This window comes from Pezoporus wallicus, unplaced genomic scaffold, assembly GCF_028554395.1.
Source record: "Pezoporus wallicus isolate ANWC-B61680 ecotype Strahan unplaced genomic scaffold, APGP_CSIRO_Pwel_v1 contig_12281, whole genome shotgun sequence".
Classification (NCBI taxonomy): Eukaryota; Metazoa; Chordata; class Aves; order Psittaciformes; family Psittacidae; genus Pezoporus; species Pezoporus wallicus.
Window position 1 is genome coordinate 6,416 of NW_026635617.1, and position 19,362 is coordinate 25,777.

The following is a 19,362-nucleotide window of genomic DNA, read 5'->3' on the forward strand; positions in this document are numbered from 1 at the left end:
CGCAGGGCTGGGGTGGTCTTGAGGGGTAGGCAGTGCGCTGTGGGGTGTTCTTTGAGGGGTAGGCAGTGCGCTTCGTGGGGTGTTCTTCACCTCCTGCCCACAGCAGTGCCTGGGGAGGCCGCCTCGGTCTGTGCGGCGCTGGATGTGGGCTGTGGTGCGGTGGTAGAGCCCTCCTTGCGAGGCGATCTCCCGCGGCTGCACCCGTCTGTGTCCGGGAGCTGCGAGTCGAGCTGGGAAACGTCAGCTACCCTCATGTACACACCGTGTGCTCTGTGGGGCTGTGCTTTGTTAAAGTGGGAACAAGGGAGATTAGCACAGCCCGTGTGTAAAAGTGACAGATTCACAGAGTTTTGTAGGGAATAACGTGAGAGCTTCCCCCTCCCAAAAAGGTGTTGCTGAGTGACTACAGACACTGAATCAAATTTCCAGGCTCCAAATGTAAATTCTAATACCTGGTTCTTCTCTTAATACAATAAGTGTGTCTATCCATCTGTTCCGTAGTACTGTGTTAAGAATAGACAGAGACAATAGTGATTTATTCAGTGAAATGATAGCATTAACAATGAGAAAACAAACTCAGAATTTAAATCCTCCTCCTTGCTGCAATCGCGTTTAATATTTTTTGCACTGAAGTATAAAAATAAGCAGTGCCATCGACAGAAACCCGGAAGCAACAGGACTTCAGGAAGTCAAATAAACTGGTACTGATTTTCACACTGCATTGCTTTGTGCTGTATTTGTTCTGGTTTTTCCCAGATAATTTTGCTTTAAAATTGTAATTCGTCTCCTCAAATGTGAAGTTTCTCTTTACAATGATTTCCCTAAAGTGACAGAGAGGGTTTCCTGTGTCTCTTCTTCCCCAGGTTCAGTGACTTCAATACAAGCTGTTACCAAAAGGATTGCTCCAGTGCACCGGCCCAGTTTGCTGTGCAGGCAGATGAATCCTTATGGTGGCACAAGAGGAAGAGGCATGAGTGGGACACAGAGCCCAGAGGATATTAAAAGGCTGGTACTATAAATTCATAGTTTAAAAAAGGAAGAAGAGAGCTTTGCTTGTGTTAAACACCTCCCCACGCACACCTTGATAGTCTAATAGGAGGCCCAACAGGGCAGACAGAAGACAGTGACAGTGAAAAGCAGCCATTCCATGTGATCGAGCCTCTTTTGGCTTTTAACAGAGATGTTCACAAGTTAAAGTTCAATTGCTCTGAAGTTTATTATTTAGAAACAATGTGAAGTATAATAGTAAGGGCATGTAATTGATAATTATAATGCTGTTCCTTGAGATAAGGCAGTGAAAGATTATGAAGACTCTTTTCTATCCTGTGTCACTGGGAGGATGACAGAAGCACCATGGAGAGCTTGTGTGCTGATGGCACTGAGTTACGTGTTTTTTCCAAGGTGGGATCATTTCCCCTTTGGAATAACTCTGTGTGGATTCAGTGGATTAAACAGTTGTCTTAGATGATTTCCTGAGGCTTTTCTTGCATTGCCAGGTGTTATTTAGTGGATAGAGATTACAAGTCTTAGACAAGTACAAATCATTTTATGTTAAGGATTAGCAGATTACCACCCCTTTAAGCAGCAGAGGTATACTTCATAAAACTGCATTTCCCAGAGTGCACACAGGCTGGGTCAGCTGATGTAGATTGGGAAATGTTCCTTATTTCCTGTCCAACATGCATGGAAATGACTCCCGTGGACGAATGTCTCATCTTTTCTTTGTCAGGTGATTTAGAGGCTGTGTTCTGGAATTCGGATTTCAAGCAATGGCAAGCAACTGAGCTGATGAACTAGCTTGATACCTTGGAAACTTCTTCATCTGGGGGAAGGTGATGTCATGAAGGAGTGACACCCTGCAGTCTGCTCTGTTAACTTCATGGGAAAAGGTAGAGAATGTGGGTCTTTACCCTTTGTACCAGACTTTTCTTTGGTGTTTGCTTTTCAAGTTACTGATTTTACTGTACAATATTGAAGAGCTGGTTGATGGTTATGTCCTAACAGCTGATAAGTAGCCCGCAGTAATCATCATTTTTTAAGCTTTCTTTTTTTTTCTTTTATTCCTTTTGCTTGTTTGTTTTTAACAGCAGTTAAGAGGAAACTTTTAAAGGAAAAGAGACTTTCCAGACTGAAGCTGAGGCCTTGGCAAGAAAACACAAGATGTCTCCTGAATCCAAAAAGCTTTCCAACATCATTATCTTGGGAGTCTCGTTTATGCTTATATTCACTGCTTTCCAAACCTGTGGAAATATTGCGGTAGGTGTGGATTTCAAAACATGCCAAGTTTTCTGTCACAGTTATTCATCCTTCATTGCCTTTTGTGTACTCTAAGAGGTACTTTACATGGCATTTCTTAGTGTGGAAGACACCTTGACATTTTATCTCTATTGATTCTGTGTTAACTAGATGAAGTTGGTGAACTGGATAATTAAGCAGTTTAAGATAGCAGTGCTACACATGGTACTGTGCCTGATTGCTTAGAAAGGAGAAAATTAATCTTACCAAATGTTTGCTGTTTAAAATAGTGTCTGTTTTGACACTTGAACAATTGAATTGCATGGGACTTGTCATATTTCTGATTATTCCATATAGTCTCCTTCAAAATATTTGCCGAAGTTGTTATTATTAACTATGCCCTTGAGTGTTTTTCCTAATCTAAATGTATTTTTCTGTTCTAACAAACTAGATATTGAGGGGGAGTATGAGGATAACATTTGACAAGGAGTCAGACTTCCGTAATTGCTACAACTGCCAAGTCACCATCTGAAAAAGTAATTTACTGCTTTAGTAGTGTGTATCTCTTTGTGTGCTGAAGCAAAATTGAGCATAACAATCCAAATTTACCATTAAAAGCAGATTGCACTCTAACTGCTTGCAGTTTTAGAATCCTGCTACTGATATACTCAGTCCAGATCCTCTAACTTACGGAGCTGTCAACGTTGCTTTCAGTATTAGTAATGTGCCTGAAGGACAGTTAGATTTCAACATATCTCTTGAGCCTACTGGTCTTGCAGCTTCTCTTTTCTTGTGTGCAAGAAGAATCCTTCCTGGGTTCAGACGTATAAATGTCCTTCACTGCTTTATAGGAGTAACTACTTTAGAATGGTTTTTGTAAGTGTCATTTTCAGCATGACACTGGATGTCAGTACAGCCCAGGAATCTGAGAAGTTCTGCAGTGAATTGAGAGCACCTCACTAAATTACACCCAGTGATCATGCAATCATGTAATTTATAGTCATTAAAGTCATTCCAGGTGACTTGCAATCAGATCTGCCCACCAAGCCAACTGATTCCATGGTCTCATGATCATTAAATGCTGATTCAAGGGAAAAAAATAGGAACAGGGAAATAACAGGAAACCAGAAAGAACGGAAACTCTAATCAGAAGCTCAGAGTTAGGCCAAATGGAGAGTATTTTGAAACTTCTCCTTTTTTCCCACTTTTTAAATTTAGATAGTCATACAAATCTACCTTAGAGAGGCATTCGGTGAAACAAAACTTCTGTGAATTATTTTAAGGTCTCTGATGAAATCATGATATACTGGTTACTACTACAAACGTTTTCCTGCCAAGTATCTCCTTCACCTTCATTGTGGAGGTGGTGTGAGTTGTAATTAACACTTTAAGTACTTTGTAGAGTCTATTAATGATCAATTCTAATGTTTGATACTGACTTCAAACTGATGCAAGTGTTCTCAGACTACAAGATATATTCTAGCATATGACAATGTATGATTTTCTCCTCACAGCAAACTGTTATCACAAATTTAAACAGCACGGACTTCCATGGCAGTGGCTACACAAGGTAATTTACACAGATCTTACTTTGCTCCTTGCAGGGTGAAGGCAGTTATAATGCCATCTGGTAGAGATATATTCTCAAGAGATTGTAGCATTCTGCTGACTTTGAAATTTAGTGACATACTCAAAGGAGTTTTAAACAGGCTTCTCACATTCACGCCAGTTCTACTTTGAATTACGTCTAGTTGAACTACAGATCTGTTTTGCATGTTCTCTTTCTAGGGAGAAAACCCACCATATGGTCATCACATTGTCAGCATTTTGTCTTAGGAGAGGAAGAATGTGGAAGTTTTAAAATAAATAAAACTGCTCACTAAGCCCTGCTTGTTTGCCTTTAGAATCATAGAATCAGAAACAACCAGGTTGGAAACAATCTTTAAGATCATCAAGTCCAGCCGTTCCCCAGCACTGCCAAGGCCACCACTAACCCGTGGCACTGGGGCCTTGTCTACACAGTGTATGAACACTTGCAGGGAGGGTGACTCGAGCCCTGCCCTGGGCAGCCTGTTCCAATGCCTGAGCACCCTTTGGGGAAAGAATTGTTCCTCAGCTCCATCTAAACCTCCCATGGTGGAGGTCAAGGCCATTTCCTCTTGTCTGATCACTTGTTACTTGGGAGAAGAGACCTTTGTGTAGGATAGGTGGCATGGATAAGCTTCCAGGAGATACGGGAACATAAACATTAAAGATGCAGTCAGAAATGAGAAGCAAAGCCACGAGAAGCTGTTCTGTGTTATTGCACTGGCACATTCAAACTTGTCAAGCGTGAGCAGGGACCTTTTGTATCCCAAATTAACTGGTCATGTAGGAGAACCTGGTTGCTGCTTTGAGGGTTATTATCTTCTTTTAAACTAAAAATACAGTTGGCAGAAAATATATAAATTTTCTGTGGTGTATTTGGCAGAGCATAAAAACCTCACTGAGAGACAAGTGAGGCTCTGAAACATTCTCCTCTAGAAGTCCTAGGCACAAAGTACAGTAACTATTGTTGAGGCACAGTGTGACAAATGCATATTGTAAATTATTATGCTTGCATGCAATAGTCTATTCAGCAATCCAAGAAACACTCCCATACAGAGTGCAGTGGATGAAAGTAACAGAAGAAAGGAAGGAAAAGTTTGACCATGAAGGTTATGCAGTTACGTAAGTTGTGTATGTACTTAACTTGATGTTTTGGAATCAAGTGAACATTCCTAAATCAGTTGCACTTACATCCTATGTTCTAAGTACTTACTCATCTTTGTTTATTTTTGTAGCATGTCCATCATTTATGGAGTATTCTCTGCATCAAATCTTATCTCACCCTCAGTGGTTGCAATAGTAGAACCTCAGCTCTCCATGGTTGTTAGTGGTGTATTTTATAGGTAAGTATTACTTTTGAATTTTTGTCTGCTTCCTCTTAAATGATTGTCTTTTTGACATCTAAGGCTACCATGCCACACATGACATTGTACTGGCTAAGCAAAGCACCTGGGAGAGATACTGTTTGTATCAGTAGATGTGTAATTGCCCAGTTACTGGAAACAGTGTATTTTTCCTCCAGCTTGTCCAGACTTCGGAGTTCAGGTGTGGTCTCAAGGTAGTGACTAGAAAATAAAATTCTACATGCCTAGTGGAGTAAAGATTCCCTTTTTTCACATACAACCTAAGCTAAGTGAGCTATCTGATTGTTCAAAAGCAGTGTTCACTTGTCTGTATGCAATAAACTGATCTGTTCTATTCTAGCCTATACATTGCAGTTTTTATCCAACCTACAACATGGGCTTTCTACACTGCTTCTGTTTTTATTGGGATTGCAGCTGCTGGTAAGTGTTGTTCTTACCCTGCTTACTGTAAGCTATATTTGCTATATTTGAATATACCTGTAAAACATTTTTATTACTTGAGCAATATATTCCATCTCTTCCAGTCCTGTGGACAGCACAGGGAAATTGCTTGACTGTAAATTCAGATGAAAACACCATTGGAAGGAACAGTGGAGTATTTTGGGCTCTCTTACAGTCCAGGTAAGCTTTATTTGTGACTCTTTATTTGGTTGTGTACACATTCTGCTTTTTACATTTTTGGTAAGTGGAGACTGCATTAAAAAACACTCTGCTGGTACCTTATAGTCAGTGAATCACAGAATGGTTTGGGTTGGAAAGGACCGTAACATCACCTACTTCCAGCCCCAAGCTGGAGGGAGAGGTGAAAGGAACATTTCTATTGCTATTGTGCGTTATAGAACAGTGAATGAAAGTTACATAGTGCAAACTTCTGCTCTCAATGTGCTATTTCTGTTAGGGGAACATTGACATATGTGACACAAATCTTGTTGATTGTGAGGGCTGTGCTAATTAGTGTCAGTACCCTGATTGCTCTAATTAGCCCTGAACCATCTCACCTGGCACGTCCACCACACCCTTCCCATCTGCCCATGGGCCAGGCACCCCATTTAAACTCAGTTCTGGGCACCCAGTTCTTCTGGAGCTGTGTTGCAGGGGACTGGGTTTCCAGCTCACCTGTAGCCTTATATGTGCCTGGCAGTGGGTCTTGCTGTTCTGGTCTATAGGCTGTTTTCTTATTTTGGGTTTGCTCTGTCTTCTCACTGTGAAACTATGTGGGAATTGCTGGACCTGACTCTGGTCTGTGGGCTGACTTCCCAGCTTGACCCTCAGACCTGCCTTAGTAGCATGAGCTTCTATGGTGGTCAAGGCTTTAGTTGACCCTGCTTACAGTCTTTGGGTCTGCCCTGCTTGCCTTGCTTGAGAACTGTGGGGCTGGGCTCTAGCTGCTGAGGTGCTTTCTTTGCTGGATGTTTTATCCCTTTGACTTTTACCCTCCTTTTCCCTGAGGCAGCAGCCAGACCTTGCTGCTTATTGAGAAGGTGAAGATAGTGAAGTTGGACCTGTCAGTCAGAAAAGAGATCTTGTTGTTGATAGTACTCTGATAAGCTTGAGTGCTGTTGCAACAAAAAAAGTCTTGGCATCAAGAAAGGTAGTGGGTGCTGTATTGCTGCCATTGAATATTTTGTGTGGATATAGTTTATGGTTCTTGTGTAATGCATTTAGGGTATGGGGGAAATAAAAACATGCAAGAAGGTAGAGTTGCTGACTTCAGAGGCTAAGAAGTTTGGGACTCAGCTGAGGAGGATTATGCCATGTCATCAGAACATGGAGGTTTTCAGCAAGTGAGCTGAACGTAGAACTGTTGCTCACTAAATGCTGCTGCACTAGAACTCAGGTGGCTTGGTGAAACCAGAAGAGGACAGGCTTGAAACAGATAAGATGCTACTTTATACAGTGGGTGATTAAACTCTTACAGCTTGTTGCCACAGGAAAGTGTAGAGTTGGATGGTGTCAGCAAGATCAAAAAGGGATCAAACAAATTTACTGGCAATAGGTCCAAAAATGGTTCCTGAAGAGAGAGACCTTCTACTACCTCTAATACAGCAGTTCTGGATAGTGGGAGATGAGGAGAGGAATGAATTGCTGAAGGTGCTGAGGCTTTTGAGTCTGTACTAGAGGTCATTGATAATGTCTCAACCCGTGGCATGCTACTTCTGTTCCCCGAGTTTCAGGTTCCATAATTAACCTATCAGTATGTTATCAGGGTAGCAATTTCCACAAACCCAAGTAATTGTGTGTTTTACAGTGAGTAAAATGCCTGGCTTTATATGAGGAAACTTGACTCTGGGGCTGTTTTGAATTGCTGTTTATTCAGAGTTATTAGATTTTAGGAAACACTAGGTAGGAACACAGAATTTCCTTTGAGCTGTTAACACCAGTGTTGGAGCAATTCTTCAGTACTCTTCCAAGGAAGTGTTGCATTACCTCCAGAAACATGTCCACTTTCTAACCTATACCCTTCAAAAATGAGACACAGGCAACATAGATGCAGATTGCCTAACTTATGCTACCACTTGGGTCTTGATGGCTAGAAATGAAGAGCCAACGTTACAGGGAAGAATCCTCTGCTGCGTTTGAAGTTTTGTATAGAGTAAGTAGTTTGCATGGAGAGGGATTAGTGTCTTTATTTCTTTCACAGTGGCACAGTACCTTTTTTTCATAGTATTAGTATTATTGTGATGCTACACCCTTAATCTTGTCCTGTTCACCTTTGTCCTTTTTGTTTACAGCTTGTTTTTTGGAAACATGTATATATACTTTGCTTGGCAAGGAAAAACTCACATATCAGGTGGGTACTGCTTGCTTATATGGGAGGCCATCCTTTAAAACATGGTAGCATGTTTAAGTAAGGAACTGGAAAGTGGCAAGAAACTTACTCAATAGCAGACTTTTTCCCCCCTAATTTATTGTAAAGCTATTTTTGGAGTATGCTTTTCATTTAGTGTTCCATGGTACTCCCAGCCCTTGTATTATGTATGTTATTTTTCTACGTGCAGTACACTTTGAGTACCTTCCTTTAGGGTACTGTCTGTGAAAGTCTTCACAATGCTCATTTAGAATAAGGTTTTCCACGATAGCTATTCTGGGATTTTCCGTGCACAGACATGCTCATGCCAAATTACACATTTTGTAGAATCATAGGATGGTTGGGGTTGAGAGGGACCATAAGGTCACCTAGTTCCAACCCCCTGCTGCGGGCAGGGACACCTCACACTAGACTCTGTTTCCCCAAGGCTCCGTCCAACCTGGCCTTGAATGCTTCCAAGGATGGAGCACTTAACGCTTCTCTGGGCACCCACCATCCTCATAGGAAAGAACTTCCTTATATCCAGCCTGAACTTCCCCTGTTTAAGGCCATTAACTCTTGTCCTATCGTTACATTTCCTGATGAGAAGTCCCTCTCTGGCATCCAAAATAGAAATAAAAAGAAGGAAACATTCATGATGAAAGATAGCTAAGTTAGGCAGAAAATATTTTGGGGGAAAGGTATTCTGGAATGGCTGTATTTTTAATATGTGTATGATCCTATTACAAAGGAAATTCCTAGTATAGACTGAAATTGATTAAACTGTAACATAAAGGAAAAGAAAGGAAAGCTATCCCAGTTCACAGTTGCACTAACCACTGTGGTGGTGCAAAGTAGTGTAGGAAGACAGAGGTTGAGATATGCAGCTGCACTGAGAGTGGGCTGCTGCTGCTTAAACTGGCAGTGTTGCTGGTGGAGTGTTTGAGAACTTGGTCTTCCTTTCTTGGCATAATCTATGAAGACTAATTCCTGATGGAATTGTAAAGAGCAGGACTTTATATGTTTAAGAAGCTGGATAGCTGTTCGGACTCAGTGGTTTTAAAGCAGAGATCTATGGCAACTGTTTAAGTAAGCAAGGCAAGTAGGTGGGGGTATCCACTAAGAAAACAGAGCAAAATCTAAGATTGTAATTATAAAAACTGAACACTGATGGAAAAAAACAAACATTTTGTAAACAAATAGGGTTGATTCCTGTGCTGTAATAACTGTGAGAGTTTTCCTTATTGTAGTCTTGAAGTCAAATGTCTACTGGAGGTGTCAATTCCTTTTAACATCTAAAAGATCAGGATACTTCTGCTCTAGTCAATCAGGAATAACATGTTGCCTTTTAAATGATGATTATTAGCCTTCAGAAGTATTGCCCTGTTGAGATGAATAATCTACTTCATGCTGCTGTTAGATCTGACTTCAGGCTCTCCACAGACACAGGCTTGGTAGCACAGCACAGGTTGATTTTTGAAGATAATGTTCCATGTTCCTTCATCTCTAACAAAAAGGTTTAAGTGTTATTGAAAGTACTGGAAACACTTTGAACCTGGTGGGCCTGAAATTCCCTGTGTTCCAAATTTCATTGCTCTTGCTAACCACAGAATAGAGCAGTTAACTATGAGGGAGTTCTGCTCTTACGTTTTCCTCTACCTTTAAATGTCTTGAGACTCCTCTTTATTACAAAATGTTGATACTGGAAGGTTTGATGGTGTTTAAAATCAATCCCTCCTTCCTTTTACAACCTGTAGAAAATATTACAGGCATTTCAAGGTGAAGCCCATATTCACTTTTTGTCCTGTAATCGTACACAGGTTATATTTGTAGCAATTTTACCTTTACATTTAAGCTAAAGGGGAATTAAATAGAAGTGTAGACAATTTCTTCAGAACCATACACTAGTTCAGTCACTATTAGCTGTTTCTTGGTTTTTTTTTATTTCCTCTGCTTAAAATTTGTAAATGGGAGTGAATTCTGCATTGTGCTAAACAAGTGGCAAGTGCAGCAGTTACCTTCCTCTAGCTGCACATCACATGCTCTATTAGTTACTGAGGTTTTGGTGGGTTTAAGGCCTTTGTAATTTACAAGCCTTAGCAGTTCCTGATGTTATGGCACTAATATTTCTGGTGCTGCTAAAGAGCTTTTCTAGAAACCTGAAGGGGTTTGGAGTAGTTTGCTATGTCCACTCTGAATTATGTAAGTCTTGAAAGATGTACTTCTGCTAATAATTTATGCATTCCTCCTTAGTCATACTCTTTGCATGGCAGAAAATGCCAGTGACACTCTTTAGTATGCTGATATTTTGTTAGCATCATAAAACTGAGACAAATTTTCCAGCAGCTGGGTACCTTGTGCTCCTACCTTGTGGAAGGTAGGTTAGAAAATGAGTATGCATTTTAAACAGCTCTGGAGTATGTCTGTATTAGTTCTTTAAGGTATTTGAATTGCTTTTGCACATCTAGTTATGTCTTGTTTGTTTTTCCACAGAGAGTGATCGCAGAACTGTCTTCATTGCTCTGACTGTTATCAGTCTTGTGGGCACAGTTCTGTTCTTTCTGATTAGGAAACAAGAGGACACAAAAGCTCCAGGGGAGGAAAATTCTACTAACGAAATCCCAGGGGACAGCTCGTAAGTACTTGTGGCAAGAACATGTTGTTACTTTTGTGCTCCTAGTCCTCACTGGAGCATCATGCATTTAGTTTCCCCTGTACACTGGAAACATGAATGTTGTGAACAACCTGAACTTTTTAGATTTGATAGAATAGTGTCTGTACTTCAATAAGTGAGAATGAGTGTTCTTTATATGATGTATTGTCAAGGGTGGAGTGCAGTACTGCACATTGCTTTTCCAGTAAGTGCATGCCTTTGGAAAGCTACCTTTTACCTCTGATTATTATTGAACATGTATCTGCCTTTCATAGTCTGTCTTCTACTCGTTAACCCAGTTTAAAGACTGGAATCATCAGAAAACCCTTTTTATGGGTTATCCTTAACATATTGAAATATGCTTTTCATATGTTCTCTAAATATATATATATGTCACCCTAAGCAAAATAAATACACTAGAAACACACAGGTACACAGGTAGCTTCAGTACAGCTTTGCCCAAAGCATCAGTTTAAGTTTTTTTGATTTATTTAAAGAACAATGAAAATGTTAGAAAAAGATTAGTAAATATGCCTGTGAAAAAATGGTTAAAGCTATAAAAAGCTCAGAAGAAAGGTGCTGTTAAGCAGGTTAATTTTGGAATGGCATTCACTAGCACAGAAATAGTTGGTTTTTGTTAATAGTTTAGATTCTCAGAAATATTTAATAATATAATAGCATATTCCAGTATATAGTGCTGGGCTAGAAAGTATACAGGAAATTGGAACAATTGATCTGCCTTCCAGCATAGCAAGACTGTGGTTATTCTTTTTCCATTTTGACCAAGTCATTTATTTGCCCAGGTCTGCACAAAACAAAATGACAAGAGCGCTGGCTGCCTTCAGTAAGTACTGTTCCACATAAGAGTTGCTTTGAAACACACTGACATGTCCTTTCCAGCTCTCCATCATTCTGCTGATAATGTGATCATGTACTAATCACTTAGAGGACAAAATTGTAAACAAATAAGGTGTCAAGAATGCATTTCAGTTATTCCCTTTGAATATAGACCTTCAGGGATGGAAGAATGACTGCCAGATGATAATATCTTTCAGACTGGAGATGACAGTTCCCATAGGTACACAGGGCTGATGAGCTTTAAGCCTCAGAGGAATTGAGTTGTCTATGTGATCATTTGGGATTTTGAGCCTAGATGAAATGGGCCTTGCAACTGGAAAAGCCTGGGAACCACCAAACTCCTTTCAGGTGACAGTATCATACGAACAGATGACTGAAAGAGAGGAAGTGAAGTAGGCTTCACTTCAGTTACGTACTAGTATAGTCTTGGAGAAATTTGGAGGGGTACTGCTTTGTAAAGTAGCTTGGATCTGAAACTAAATCAACAGCTTCCTTATATATGAGCTTCTTTATAACAGCTGCTTTATATTTGTGCTCGTATAGATGAGCACAAAAAGAGCTTGAAACCTTAAAAAGAAAGAAGAACTTTACTACCAAGATAAAGAAGTGGTTACATACTGTTTTATTTAGTCACCAAATGAACTTAACAAGAATTTGAACTGGAGCACCTGCAGTTTCCACTGGAGCTTGATGTGCTCTGCATGTGACTGTTAAGCTTGTTTTGAGAACACAGGATCATCACTGAGAATTTATGTATCATTTTAGGAGACAATTGCCATGGACTGAGTACAAATACACAATGAACAGAAAATTGTATGCTCATTGAAAGCTGTGTATCCTGTGTTCAGCATTTCCCTCCTTGATTTCCTTACAAAACAAAGATTTCAGATCACAGCATATCTTTTAAAAGGCAGATCAGGGTCAGTTTTAGCTCTCTGTTCAATGAAGTCATAGTTTGCAGAATTTTAACCTGATTTTGCTTTAAGCAAAGCGCAGAAGAAAGTGTAATAATCTCAGTGCTATCAGAAGTTATTAATTTCCATTATTATGTCTTTACAGAGAAATCTATAAAGCTGAGCTTCACCAAAGAAATTATGCTGCTCAGTGTTACAACAGCATACACAGGTATGGAGCAAACAGAGTGTGTAATGTAGTAATGTCAGGGCATTGTTCGGAATGTTAACCCCAGGGCAGGTTTGCAGTTCCATATCTCTGCAAACATTACTTGAATATTTCAGTTAACTTTGAATAAGTTACGACATTCCTGTGTTCTGAAAAACATTTCTGTACAGGAGGAGGGGTGCACAAAGACTGCAAGTACTGACAGATGTTGTAACTCTTGGCTCAGTACAGCTCTGGGTCCCAAATTGAGGGTTAGGCAAAATGGCTATCAATATCAATAGGCTGTAGATTGTTCAATGCAGTTGCATTGGAATTAAAGTAATGCTTGTACGTTTTAATTTTTGTCACCTTCATTAAGGCATGGGAGATTTCTAACAGTTTTTGGTTTAGTCTTGGTTCTGTTGGGGAAAATTTAGCCATTTTCAACTATTTTTGTCATTAATATTTGCTGTGGCCAAGGCTCTCCTTAGCAACTTCTAGTTAATCCTGGTCTGCCATTATTAGACCAAGATATGAAATTTAAACCAAATAACATTATTTTTGCTGTATAGAAGTGGTTCTTCCACAGAAATACTCTTAAAATATTCAAAATGTAACTGAGATCTTTTAATGATTTTTTGGGGGGGGGGCTTCTTGCTACTTATTTGGCTTCAGAAATAGTTTTGTTCATGACCAAATTAAGTTTTAGGGAGAATAGATACCTCAGTTCTGAGTCACTGTTATGGAAAATTGTTGTTAGCTCTTGTAGGTGAAAAGAAAAACTTAGATGTGAACAGACTCTAAACAGTGCCACAACATCTGCTGAAGTTTGCAGTCGGCTTCTGGTAGAGAAATAGTGGTGGGAGCTATGAAGTCAGTTCGTACTAGCCACTTTACTGAGTTACACGTTGCTTCACGGCATCTCCAGTGTTGTGTTAACCCAGTTTAACTAACTTGAATTCCTCTTGTAGCACAGTGGGGATGTGAGCCAAGTAACAAGGGGAGGCGTTCAGGCAGGTTTGGCCTGATTAATCCTAAATTTGAGTTTACAGGTAGCAGGAAAAAAGCAATCCAGTTTGGGAAAAACAGCTGCTGCCACCTGGTGGCTCCTGGTCAGTATTGCCACTTTAGTAGGAAAATACAAAATCCTATCAATCGTAGAATCAGGTTGGAAAAGACCTTTAAGATCATAAAGTCCAACCGCTTCCCAGCACTGCCAAGGCTACCGCTAAACCATGTTCCTGAGGGTCTCATCTACATGGATTTTGAGCATGTTATCACTTACTCCTTGGGAGCAGAGATCAGGCCCCTGCTGGCTCCATCCTCCTTTCAGGTAGCTGTAGAGGGTGATAAGGTGCCCCCTGAACGTTCTCTTCTCGAGACTAAACCCCCCAAGGTTCCTCATTCATTCGTCATCACACTTCTGCTCTGAATCACAAAAGCTTTTATTAACAAAAGTTGATGGTTATATTATTAAGACTGCTCAAAGTTTACCCTTTTTGAAGCTCTTAAGTTCCTGTGCCATACAGGTAGCCTGGACTATATATATATATATGTGTAAATGGTGTACTATATATTTGCAGTAGCAAAAGGCAAAGGAGGTAAATCATAAACAGTTTTATTTTGAGCTATTTTTCTTTGTTTAGGCATAAGTTTGCATTGTTTTAAATACACTTTTTATTAAAGAAACAGGTATTTTTATACTGATGGTTGCTTATAGTCATGCAAGTTGGACTCAGCTTTGTCACCTTTCCTCACAGTAATGGCAATAAAACCGAGTATTTTAAGCAGCAGTTCTTTCTCATATTACATAGTTTAAAATTCCCTGTTGAATTCTCTTTCACATACCTCTTTTAAATATATTTACATGAAAGACACTGTAGAGAAAACCAGACTTTAGACATAAAGATTTGTCATTACTTTGGTAATGGTTCATTTATTATTTGCTTGGTTTCCTTCAAAGGTGTGGAATTAACCTTCTTTTCTGGAGTATATGGGACGTGCATTGGTGCTGTGAATAGGTTTGGCAATGAAGCAAAAAGCCTTATTGGGCTCTCTGGTATTTTTATTGGTGTTGGAGAAATTTTGGGTGAGTCTATATTTATTATCTGGTACACAAAAAAGGATTAAGATGATATAGTTATTCAAAGTGGGGGGGGTTATATTTAAACGGTGTCTTTCAAGCTTCCAGCAATGTGTATGTGAACAAAACCTGAAATAATAGGAGCAAAATGGGCAATGTGGCTCCTTACTGCACTGTGAATTACACGTCACGCTTTGTAAAGTGGTTCTGGAGTAGGAGGTGACATATTGAATCCTAAGAGTCTGCATTTTTTGGATTAGCACAAATCATAGAATCCCAGACTGGTTTGGGCTGGAAAGGACCTTAAGATTATCCAGTTCCAATCCCTGCCACAGGCAGGGACACCTTCCACTAGAGCAGCTTGCTCCAAGCCCCTGTGTCCAGCCTGGCCTTGAACACTGCCAGGGATGGGGCAGCCACAGCTTCTCTGGGCACCCTGTGCCAGCACCTCAGCACCCTCACAGGGAAGAGCTTCTGCCTTACATCTAACCTGAACTACCCCTGTTTTAGTTTGAGCCCATCACCCCTTGTCCTAACGCTACAGTCCCTGATGTAGAGTACCCCAGCATCCTTGTAGCTCCCTTCAGACATTGGAAGCTGCTCTGAGGTCTCCACCCAGCTTCTCTCCAGGCTGAACAGCCCCAATGTTCTCAGCCTGTCTTCATATGGGAGGTGCTCCAGCCCCTGATCTTCCTCGTGGCCCTAAAAGAAGAACAGAAATACCTAAATCTTAGCATGAGAGAAACACTGGGCTACAATGTCATTGAGGAGCTGTCAACCTTTTGATATTCTGTTTTTTGAACATTATTATGTTTACTTTTTTATTAAAGTCATGTTGTAACTTAATGTTTTAATAAATTGTTGCACTAAAGATGTCTTTCTTTTAAAGAGGTTCGCTTGTGTTAAATGAGATGTAACATTTGAATAAAATTGCATTAAGTAATTGTTTTTTGCTTAAACTTAAGTACTACAATGTTTAACCAGAAACCACTGTTCACTAACAATGTGCATGCAGAGAGAGAGGTGCATGCTCTTTCAGTTAAGAGCTAAGCACTTGTCCATTGATCTTTCAGTTATCCAACATGGAGGAATTTATAATCTTAAGTTGTCAGCACTTTTTTTACAGTATTCTAAGTTTGGTTCTATGTTTATATCTTCAGTTTTGGTTTAATTATTCAGCTTTTTCACTGCTACAGGTGGAGGAATCTTTGGTTTGCTGAGCAAGAAGAACCGCTTTGGCCGGAACCCTGTGGTGATGCTTGGCATCATTGTCCACTTCTTAGCCTTTTACTTAATTTTTTTCAACATACCAAATGATGCCCCTATTGCTCCTATGGAAGGAACAGATGATATTGCGTACATGATTCCAAGGTATGTGAACTTTTCCCTTTGGCTGCTATAACTCAATGTATATAAACAGCTTGTTCCTGTAACAGAAAATTCCTTGAAGCTGCTTTTCTGTGTAGTGACTAACTCCATAGAAAAAGCTTTTAGGAATTCTGTTTTTATGCAAGGTATATATTCTACCAGTGTGCATCCAATTTAGGCACTTGAATGGCATAAGAATTAAAAGCATTAGGATGTTTGATAGCAAATATATTGCTTTTGAACTGCCATTCCTGACATCTAGTCAGGACAGCCTGACTAGCGAGACCAGCAACTATTGTACTAGATGTCAGGAATTCAGTTTATTTTAAAACAGTGTTGGGTTCAGTTGTACTACAGCAGGAGCACTGAGAAGATGTTTTTAGACACTCCATGTGGCAGCCTTGTGCTGTTGCAATGGTTTCCAAGTCTTTCAGTGCTTGTTGTCAAATCCACTTGGTCTAACTGGTGCTGTCCTATGCCTGTCTTACAGCCCTAAGTGTTAGGGGAAGGATGCAGGGAGCTTTCTTATCACTGCAACTTCCTTTTGAAGTGTTTTTTGTCAGTTTGGGTGAAAATAGTGTTGTCAGTTTGTGCAGGCACAGCTGCTAACTTGCAACTAAGCATTTAGAATCATAGAATCAATAAGGTTGGAAAAGACCTTTAAGATCATCAAGTCCAACATTTACCTCTGGACTGCTAAAGCTACCCCTAAACCATGTCAGTGTGTGGCAGTGTGGGTGACTTTTCTTTAACTGGAGTGTTTTGCTGCAGAATGAACTGGTATTTTTCTAGTATTCCTGCAGATTTTATCAACTTGCCATGTGTATATCAGCTTCTAGTCTCTGCCTTGTGGGTTTTGTGGCTCCAAGTACCAATCAGAGTTCTTTTAGTGGTTCTAATTCAGACTAAAATTGACTGCAGGTAACAGTACCAGTAGTCTTGGCATTCAAGAAACTAAAATCTGATGAAACTATTCTTTTTTTGCCAAGCCAGGCAGTCCTAGTTCTCTTTCAGTGAGTTTTAGGTTGATAACTTCCATTCTCAGTTTCCAATTAGTCTGCCAATTAGTTTATAGATGTGTAAGCTGTTTGAATGAATGGCTTTTAAATCTGATTCACTCTCTCCTTCAGCAAAAACGTGGCCATATTCTGCAGCTTCCTGTTGGGCCTGGGAGACAGCTGCTTTAACACCCAGCTCCTCAGTATTTTAGGCTTCCTGTATTCAGAAGACAGTGCTCCTGCCTTTGCCATCTTTAAGTTTGTTCAGGTACTACTTAACAAAGCCTTTTGACAGTATGATTGTGGAATGTTATCAAAATGTTGGGTTGAGTTTTTAATGAGCTGAGAAAGAGAATGTTTCTGAACAGATTTCATCCTGAATTTTGGTATAGAATAGTTTGTAATGCTGTAAAACTGGAAGTAACTGACTGACTTCAAAGCCTTGGCTGTGTTGTTTGTAGACAAACTTTTAAAATAGCAGAGAAGTGCATTTGAGATGCTACAAGCACTTGAGTTTTCTGCAGTGAACACTGTTTAAATACAAGTAAAAACTAAATCTGTTGTATATCATACCAAGCCATATGTTGAGCTGTAATGAAGTTTTATGATTGCATGTCTTCCACAGAAGCATGCTACTGAGAGTTGAACATTAAACTGTATGTATCAATTTGATTCTTGTGCAGTAATACTGGATATCTCCACTGATAATCTCTTTACACTGTTTTTCCTCTCAGTCCATCTGTGCAGCAGTTGCCTATTTCTACAGCAACTACTTCCTTCTGCAGTGGCAGCTCCTCATCATGGTGGTTGTGGGCTTCTTTGGAACAATTACCTTCTTTCTGGTGGAGCGGAAAGCAGCAGCAACTCTTGCTGCCCGTGGCTCGGACTACAGCAGCATTTGACCCATATACTGTGCCTAGTCCAACGTAAGGAACAGCATGGGCACCTTTATTGTGAAGTGATGTGAGAAGGTGAAAAGATCAAGTTGCTGCAGAGTTTGGGATGAAGGAAGCTACTACTAAATCACCATCACTTTAACTGAATGGGGGAACATGAGAGAAAATGCCACATTTGAAAGGCTTTTCTTGCTTTAATCAGCTGGGTTTGGTATTTATGGTCTTAAAAAACCCAGTGTTAGAAATGGAAGGGAATGCAGAGATTTCTGGATTGAACAACTCTGGTTTGAGATGTACCTTTCAGGATGTAATTGCCTCGTTTCATTCTGCCATGCACTACAGAATTAGTGGGGTTTTTTTCCTCCCTAAACTATTTTTCCTATATCCTGGTTCTGCAGACACTTGAATTCTTGTATTGAACAGTGATATTTTTATAGGGTACATGGTATACAGAATGCCTGTGCAGCTGAGGAATCAATTTGTCATTGACTTTGCCAACAATTAGACATGCAGAAGTATTTCTGTGGGAAATGTTGCCTTCTTATTCTGTATCATACAGTTCCTTGTTTCCCATTTGTTTATTAATGTATTTCATGTGCTTAAATTTTATCACATCCATGTTTTGGAGGGTTTTTTGTGTGTGTTTTTTTTGTTTTCTTTTTTTTTTAAAGAAAATAGATGAGGCTGTAGTGTGATGCAAAAGATCTGAGAAGAATTTGAAGTAGTTGCCCTTAGCCACCTTAAAGATGTGTTCCTGAGAGCTGTGAAGTGTTGATAGTTGAAATGAGCCTCTTGGTTCAGCATCTCAGAATTGAACTGTGTTACTGTGTTGGGATTGCTGCTGAACCTTTCTCAGGGCAATGCTATGTGAAGGACCATAAGGCACAGCTTCGCTCCCAGACTCCCAAATCGTGCTTTTGAGTTCAGTGAAATTTTCATCACAATTGGTGATGGGAGCATTGTCTAAGGTAACTTTTTAAAGTGCAAACAGTTCAGAATGTGAGTTGCAAGAATAATCCTGCAGTGTTTGATCTACTGCATGGCCTAAAAAGACCTGAAAAACTTGATCCGAGTTGTTTCATTCAGGATATTTTTGGGAGGACTCTACTGTAATCTTATGCTGCCAGATGCAAAAGCCAGTTACTAGCAGAGTAGCCAAGTTTTAATCCTAAATCGTTACAGATGATGTAAATACAGGCAGTGAATACAGCTCACCTGGATTTTTATCTGTCTACATGACTGTAGTACTTGCAGTTATGTTTCTGTCTAGTGGGCAAACAAGATGCAATGCAAGAGCAGCTATGGGACAGTGATAGGCTGTTTTTAGACACTCCATTGAGCTATTTGTAAAAAGGTACCATTTTCCAACCTTTTTCTGTGCACAGATCAGGATATTAATGTCTCTAATAAGATAAGTAAAAAAATCAACTC

The 19,362-nt window shown here is 39.9% G+C and overlaps 1 protein-coding gene across 3 annotated transcripts; it reads left to right on the top strand.

The window, feature by feature from the left end:
- The first annotated feature begins 1,760 nt into the window (after positions 1-1,760).
- MFSD11 (major facilitator superfamily domain containing 11) lies at positions 1,761-18,549 on the top strand. 3 transcript variants are annotated; one of them, XM_057397070.1, is made up of 14 exons: positions 1,761-1,889; positions 2,128-2,256; positions 3,750-3,805; positions 5,058-5,165; positions 5,527-5,606; positions 5,711-5,807; positions 7,919-7,977; positions 10,468-10,609; positions 11,431-11,471; positions 12,545-12,610; positions 14,550-14,675; positions 15,866-16,040; positions 17,168-17,303; positions 17,770-18,549. In XM_057397070.1, the coding sequence occupies exons 2-14, from the start codon at positions 2,161-2,163 to the stop codon at positions 17,935-17,937; spliced, it is 1,350 nt and encodes a 449-aa protein (XP_057253053.1). In that variant the 5' UTR covers positions 1,761-1,889; positions 2,128-2,160; the 3' UTR covers positions 17,938-18,549. The 3 variants fall into 3 exon arrangements, with proteins under 3 accessions (XP_057253053.1, XP_057253052.1, XP_057253051.1); XM_057397069.1 differs by having other exon boundaries at positions 1,764-1,889; positions 2,088-2,256; XM_057397068.1 differs by having other exon boundaries at positions 1,765-1,889; positions 2,117-2,256.
- The last annotated feature ends 813 nt before the right edge of the window (positions 18,550-19,362 follow it).

Coding starts and splice junctions, on each gene's coding strand:
- MFSD11 (XM_057397068.1), top strand. Junction 5,607..5,710: donor TATTGGGATTGCAGCTGCTG/GTAAGTGTTGTT, acceptor CATCTCTTCCAG/TCCTGTGGACAGCACAGGGA. Junction 11,472..12,544: donor AAGAGCGCTGGCTGCCTTCA/GTAAGTACTGTT, acceptor ATGTCTTTACAG/AGAAATCTATAAAGCTGAGC.